Source organism: Glossina fuscipes, unplaced genomic scaffold, assembly GCF_014805625.2.
Source record: "Glossina fuscipes isolate IAEA_lab_2018 unplaced genomic scaffold, Yale_Gfus_2 121, whole genome shotgun sequence".
Lineage (NCBI taxonomy): Eukaryota > Metazoa > Arthropoda > Insecta > Diptera > Glossinidae > Glossina > Glossina fuscipes.
In genome coordinates this window covers 1,321,173-1,328,640 of record NW_023998464.1, presented here as the reverse complement: position 1 = coordinate 1,328,640, position 7,468 = coordinate 1,321,173, and the positions used below count along the sequence as shown (strand labels likewise).

The 7,468-nt window shown below is 36.4% G+C and overlaps 1 protein-coding gene across 7 annotated transcripts in view; it reads right to left on the bottom strand.

Moving 5' to 3' along the window:
• Nucleotides 1–203: 203 nt before the first annotated feature.
• Nucleotides 204–7,468, bottom strand: part of LOC119640631 — a 217,761-nt gene continuing 210,496 nt past the window's right edge. For all 7 annotated transcript variants that reach the window (XM_038038806.1, XM_038038807.1, XM_038038805.1 and 4 more), the window contains one exon: nt 204–5,419. In XM_038038806.1, the coding sequence (XP_037894734.1) occupies nt 842–3,802 (2,961 nt within the window). In that variant the 5' untranslated portion in view covers nt 3,803–5,419 and the 3' untranslated portion in view covers nt 204–841. The remainder of the gene's footprint in view (nt 5,420–7,468) is intronic.

Here is a 7,468-nt window from a genome sequence, read left to right as displayed (position 1 = left end):
GTGCTACTAAAAGAGAATAACTACGTTTTCATTATTTGTTTTCTTTTTTTATTTTCAGTTGCTTCTTTTAATCTTTTCTTCAATTACAATTTTGCCTACATCTTTCGTAGCCTAGGTGATCTAATCACTTACATACTCTTTCTTATTCTTAGTAATTTTTTTTTCAAATTTTTTTATATCCGTTTTTTTCTTATCGAAGCCTATACAATTTCTTATTCATTAACTTAAGGGAAACTGGATTAATTTTAATCTTATAGCAAGGATTCTTTTTTTTTTTTAAGTGTTTGTTCAATCTTTAGTTTTCTTAATACGGAAGTGTTAACATTTCGAATTTTCTTTTTTCTCCTTTTTTTCTTTCTCCTGCAATTCTTAGGCGCTTAATAGATCAATAATAAGCTCATGAGGCTTTCAGAGCTTGCCTCTTACAAAACCCAGTTTTTCTTTAGTTATTGCCGAATTTTGCCTTTAAAGGATTTCAGCAAAAATTTCTCAGTATCAAGTATTGGAAGAAAGTGTAAATAAAATCCATATAAGAACATTTTTCAATATGTTAATGCTTTTATAATATTTTTCAAGAACTTTTCTCTAATTTTTTTCAGATTTCTTTAGTTTTCAACGTATTTTACAGAGCTACCGAATCATCGTTTAATATTTTTGCTGAATTTGAATTTAAATTGGCTGACGTTGCTTTGCAGGGCTTGGTTGCAAGGGTGAGATTCTTGTTGACGGCTTTGGGGCTGCTAATGGCGTTAATGTTTGCATTGTTTTTTGCGTTTTTCGGTGCTGTTGTTATCAAGTTCTTTGCTTTCAAACACCGTTGCTGCTGTTGGTGTTGTTGTTGTCATATATCAGAACTTTCATGTGAATCTCCCACATAACCCTCGTCCGGACTATCAGCTAAAGGACCATTTAAATGACGAGTTTTTGTTGTGTGTTCTGTTAGTGTTGCAGTCGTGGCGTTTGTGAGTATATCATCATCAGCACTCTTTAAAGCTGCTATTGTTACGTTGCTTGCAGAGGTGGGCGATATATCGGTTTCATCGCATTCAGGTATAGTGGTCGAATCAGCCTGGGCAGCCGCACAGCGCATTGGTTTTCTACCCTCACTTTGTGTTGAAGCGTTTATAGTTGTTGTTGTTGCTGTTGCCTTTGTTATTGTTTGCGCCGTTGGCATTGCAGCATTTGTTTTCGACTGTGTCTGTTGTTGTGACAATGACAACGTTGTTTGAATTGGCGATGATTCCGACGACAAAGTGCCGCTATTGAGTGTTTGTATGTTCACGCCAGCAGTAGTATTTGCTACTGATTCTAATTGTTGGGGACTTAAAGGCAAGTTCCCAGCTCCCGTGATTAAAGTAGGATAGCGAATGCTACCGCTTTGAGCGTGATAACCAGGTAAACAAGGTGGCCATTGTTGTAAACTTTTTGTCACCGTATTATCGTTTAAAGCATTTGTAGGTGAATTGGCGCTTTTGTAGCCTTCAGGGGGTGATGGATACTGCCCCAATTGCTGTGCTTGCTGAGGATATCCCTCGGCAGTGAAACGTACATTGGGCATCGTGAGCTTGTCATAACTTGGCGTGTTAGACGAATGCTGTTGCAAAAATTCAGCCTCCAGACTATATCGCATGCCATTAGTGGCCGAAGCGGCGTATTGCTGTTGCTGTTGTTGCTTATGGACTCGGTTGTGAGGTAAGGTGCGATAAAAATTTTGCTGTGACTGCGTTTGTTGTTGTGAATGTTGCTGTTGTGGCGATGAAGCCTGCTGTTGTTGAATTAGATGATGATGGGCGGGCGGGATTTGCTGCAAATGCTTATTGTTAAAATCGTAGGCGAAACCATCTTGCCCCAAAAAACAAACCGGATTAAGATGTACATCTATTGCATGCGCTGGTAAACTATTCATGACGGTTTTCAATTGCATACCCCGTGGAAGAGTAGTCATTGCGCCAAATCTTGAATTACCGCTACTAGTATTTGGACGCATAATCTGTGAACCAAAATGTGGCGCCAATTGATAAAATCGATCATATTGTACAGGTGCTGAGCAATCATTGCCCACATCGTATGCTGTTGCGGTTGCGTCGAGGCTTGTGGATGTCTTCAGTTTATGTTTCACACCGTTTTCAGTGTCATTAATCAGATCGGGATTTTTCTCTGCGTATGCATTACGCAAAGAAGCGGGTGGAGAACAATATGCCAAAGTATTACTAATGGCCGGATTTACCATTAGGGAAGCCGGCAGCGTAGGCGGAGGTGTTGCCGCGTTAGCAATATTTACACTTAATTGCAATGTTTGGTTGCTGCCCTCCAACGGTGCATATAACATGATGTTCTGTTTCATTTGATTGCCTAATATGACGCCATTCTCTTTGCCCAACTTAGTGGGCGTCATACTGTCACAAGCACTCAATATTAAACCAGAGCCAGCATTTATACTATCACCGTCATTTATAATCGATGAACACTTCATAAGGCCGGTATCGTTGCTACTGCCGCCATCAGACGATGTGGTGTTGTTACCGTTAACGGATGTAACCGCAGACGGGTTACATTTCTTTCGTTTTCGAGGTGCATCACGTTGCTTGCATTTGATAATCACAGTGCACAATAAAACCGCAAAAATAATGCCCCCACCAGCACTACTGGCTACTATATAGTTAAGATAATTTTGTGGAAATGATACTTCATTGACTATCGGCGGTTCCTTAATTATCACTCTTATGGTATAATTGCTAAAGGTGGTACCAGCAATGTTCTGACCAACACAGGAAAATGTGCCATTGTCCTCTATTCCTACATTATAAATGAATATCTCGCTGCGTTTCTCTTCAGAAATTCCCGCCGAATCATCTACGTAGTAATACAAATGCGGGTTATCCAATAGGCTGTCATTACTCATAACTTGGCCATTAAACAACCATATTACCTTCGGCTCAGGTATTGCACGCACGACACAAGAAATACTTAAATTTCGACCTTCAGAAACTTCATTGTAAGTTGATTGAGGCGTCACTTCCGGCAAACAAGCAAATTCTTCACGCTTGAGATTTTTTATCACTTGACTCTTGAGCCGAGTTGGTTCCACGCATTTTGGATCTTCTGATTGTGGAGTATTATAAGTAGTTAGCCAAGCATGCACGTCCAGCAAACGACAATCGCATGTCCAACGGTTACTTTGTAAGCTGATCCCATGCAATGACTTAGGCAATATGTGGTTTCCCTGTATGTAACTGATGCGGTTGCCATCTAAACGCAGCCATTCCAAATTGTCCATCCCAATAAATGCCTCATTTTCGACACGTTCTATTTGACAGTTACTCAACTCCAAAGTTGTAAGGAATGACAAATACCGAAAAGCGGCTAACTTTAGTTCACGTATCGGATTCCCGCTCAAGCTTAGACGCATTAGCGAGCTATAGTCTTGAAAGGTTTCCGTGGGTATTTGCTGCAAAGCATTCTCTGACAAATCAAGTTCTACCAGGTTTGTTAGGCCACGGAAAGCCTTTTCATGTATACGTATCAGCTGATTACGCGATAAGTAGATTTTTTGTAAATTTAATAGATCCATACGTAGAAACCTTTCACTTTGTAAGACTTGCAATGCGTTACCCGAAAAATTGAGAACCTGTGTGCCGGGATCCATGCCCTCCGGTATGTTAGGCAAAGATTGCGCGCCACATTCCACTGTCTGCTTACCACCTTTCCATTTGCAAACGCAAACTTCCGCCGGACAGGCTATCGAAAATGTTCTTAATAGAAAAAGTGCTGACAGCGAAGCCAGGTAGGCTGCAAGAATCATGTTTAGTCAAGCGGTGGTGGATGCAAAATCTACTGTTTACTGCTTGGCTTAGGATGCTGTTAGTTAGCCGTTCTTAACAATTTTAAGTGCAATTTTTGCTTCTAATTTAAGTCTAATCGCTTAAATTATCTTACATAAATAATTGCTTTTAACTTTCTTTCTTTTTCTATTTTAAAATTTCTTTAGTGAAAATGTGGAAATATATATGTCTTCCAATTTTCCTTCGCTTCTTTCTGTTTGTCAAATTTTATCCGTTCCTTTGAAATTTCCTTTATATAATCGATGGATATCGATGATGATTATGGTGTCTTTAATATTGGTGGTATCGGTGGAGGTGTTTAGTATTAACACCAAAAGCGCCATCTATATAGGGTTGTATAAAAAATCTTCTAACAATTAGGTAGGCGTTCACGGCGACATAAATGTTACGAGTTTTGCTTGTTCTCCTTTTTTTTCCTTTTTTTAAATGTTGTTTGTTTTTTCCTTCCTTGCTGCCACCTATCAATTTCAATCTAGTTTATGCGAATATTTTTGTGACGAGGCTCTCGATTAGTCTTCTAATGCTCTTCTACGTTTTCTCACTCTTCAGCGCGTATCATTTGTGTAAATCCCTTAAGGCTTTTTATCTATAGATTTAAATAGATTCATTTGACAATCAGAGCGCGCTGTCATCTGGAATGCTGGACGTTTTCGTTCTTTTTCTCGTTTTTCTACATATTTCTTTTTCTGCTTGAATGACTGATATTGCTTTTGATATTGCGCTTATCTAAGTACTTTGGCTATCGAATGTTATACTTTTATAAATGTGCATGAAATATTTCAAAGACAACAACAACAACAAAAACTAAAGCAAGTGAAGAAAGCCTTTATAACAAATAACAGTCGTTTCGTACAACTCGATGTTGGTTTCCTTGTGCTGCTGTCATTTCAACTTTCGTACTGCTATGTATTCTGTGATTTCTGTAATCATTGTTTTTTTCCTTCTATTTATTTCTTATGCTTCGTTTTTCCTTATAGCGGTGCTTTTAACTGTTCACTGGCAACACGTACAACCCAGATTGCCTTGCATTCCTTTCTTTTTTTTATTTTCCAATTTACCATTACCGCACTTCTGTCACTCAGTCATTTGCGAGGCGCCCGTAAGTCTTAAAATTTGTTTTGATGTTTTTCTCTGTCGTGCTTTCTTTTTTCTGCCTTTACGTTCATTCTTTTTCAATTCATATTCTGGATTACTTTTATTGCTTTTGTAGTTTTTTTTCTATCGCTCTTTCTTCCTCTACCTAATAGAAGAATGCAAGAAAAAAATTCCTGATTTTTTTTTTCTTTTATATTCTTTCTTTTCTTATTTGTTTTATTATTTTGTGTATTTTTTGTTTTCGTTTTCCCTTCTTTTTTTGTTTTTTTCTAATTTTCACTTAGTTTTATGTCCTGTACTCTGATGAAGTATCTGTTTGTTTATGTGATTCTTTTTGCTGTCGTTATCTGCGTACACATTTGATTTCCTTTCTTGCCATTTGTTATACATTCAAGCTTCAACATCGGTGTCTCTTTCACTCTCGGTACTATGTTGACACGCCATCATTTATAGTCTTTCATTAAGTCCATTAAGGGTTTTAACTGCAAATAAAGAATGAAAAAAGTTAATAAAGAAGTTAAAAATATATCACTGAAAAGAAATCTAAATACACTTTCATACGTATACATATCGACATATTACAAATATATATATATATATATATATATATGCACTAGCAGTTATATAAGTGGTTCGGTTATTTACAACGGATTACTAAAAATTAATATTCATTTTATTAAATGGTGATTTTCCAAAAGGGTAAGAAAGTCAAGGATTAAATGGAGTATGAAGTGGTATTGTAAACCGTGCATACTTTCAGTGTGGCTGACATTGGTTAATCTTTGCAACGCGAATCATCTCAATAACGCAAATTGAAAACTTTCCGGACGGACGCGATACTAGAAATCTGCAGTACTACTGTGTGGCAAGAATGTATTAAGTTTGTGCGAATGCATGCAACACCCAGAAATACTTGAGATAGATTCACCTTTTATTACGCCGATCAATTCAGAATCACTTTTCAATTCAATCGGAGCTTCTCTGTCCGTCTGTCCACTTTTTTGTTTTTTGATTTCAGCCTAAAAGTCATCAATTTCGAGGTATTAATTTTATGAAGTTCAGTCTATTTACTCATTTATCCATTTACTTATTTATTTACCGAACTACGAATACAAGTTATCGGCCGATAGAGAATATCTTACAACTAAACAAGCTATAAAATATTTTCAGGCAAGAGAGATGAGAAGTGGAATAACATTATAGACAACACTGCGCAGAACAGCGACGAATGGCATACGTACTGTCCAATTAATTGAATGACCATAAAATTTTGGCAAAGTAAAGCAAAAATAGAGTATTCCATGATTTAATGTAGTAAAATGAATGGAATCATAACGTGAGTGAGTGCAATTGCAGCAAGGGAATATCTCCATAAGGCGTTTTATAAATGAATTCGTTAAATAACAAGAATAAATCCAGGCAGGATGCTAATAGCGCAGTCGTAGAGGAATACATGATACGAAGGACCCTGATCTTATTTGAAAGGAGCATATCTTCGCGATGAAAAACGTTAGTTTTAAAGTGACCGAGTTCCAAAACGTTTTATATATTTATTCATCCTACAGTGAGGGCAACATTTTCTTCCATTTTGCCAGAAAAGTGCTCGAGATAGAGATTATCTCCCAATCTTTCAAATGCTTACAAAATATGTTAAAAGCATTCTGCCAGAGAAGAAGAAGAAAAATTTCCTACTCGAACACAAGGATTTTCTAAATAAATCTAAGTGATGATAAACTCGACAACGTAGGCAAGCGCAAAGGGTTCGTATTTTAGTCCATATTGCTGCAGTTACTAATATTTTAGTTATTAAAAAATGAAAAAAATTTATTTCTTTATCTCTTTCCTATTGTGCTGTGCCCTGTGTACACATAGAGTTCAACTTACGTATATTTTGAAAGACATTTTTCTGCCTTTTCTTTGTAAAATTTTCCTTTAAGGCTTAAGAGTTTAAGGCTTTATTATAAGAATTGTTTTTTATTTATGTTTGTTCAAATTCCGTTTTATCGCCAGCGTTCCCTACAACCACTTATAGAAAAATTTATAATTTCTAGGAAAAGAAAAATACATTTCAATTTTTGAAAGTTTCTACTTGCCTTAAAAATAGATAAGAAAAAACATACACATGTGTACAGATATAGTGCAACAAACAATCGCTTGGTAAAAATTTGCTACTTGTTAAGTTTCTATTAAAAAAAAAATGCTTTATGTTAAGTACTAATTGAAGTGAAATATTTTTAATATTTTATTCTGAGCTGAGAAACGCTTCATTGAGGTTAAGCCGAATAGTTCATGTCCGCCATTTTTTACCCTTAAAGAAACCTCTGTTTACCTTAGGACAAATCTACCTCATAAATATTTCATGTCGATGCCTCTGAGTGAGTTATTTCCCAAGTCCGTTGTCATGTTGAAAAACAAAACAGTTACATTCGCCCGGAAGTAAAGAAGACGAATGGAAATGGAGAATTAAAATTATTTTCAAGTCAGTAAGTCAACTGGATTATCTTAGTTTTGAAATTTCACAACAACTCTTT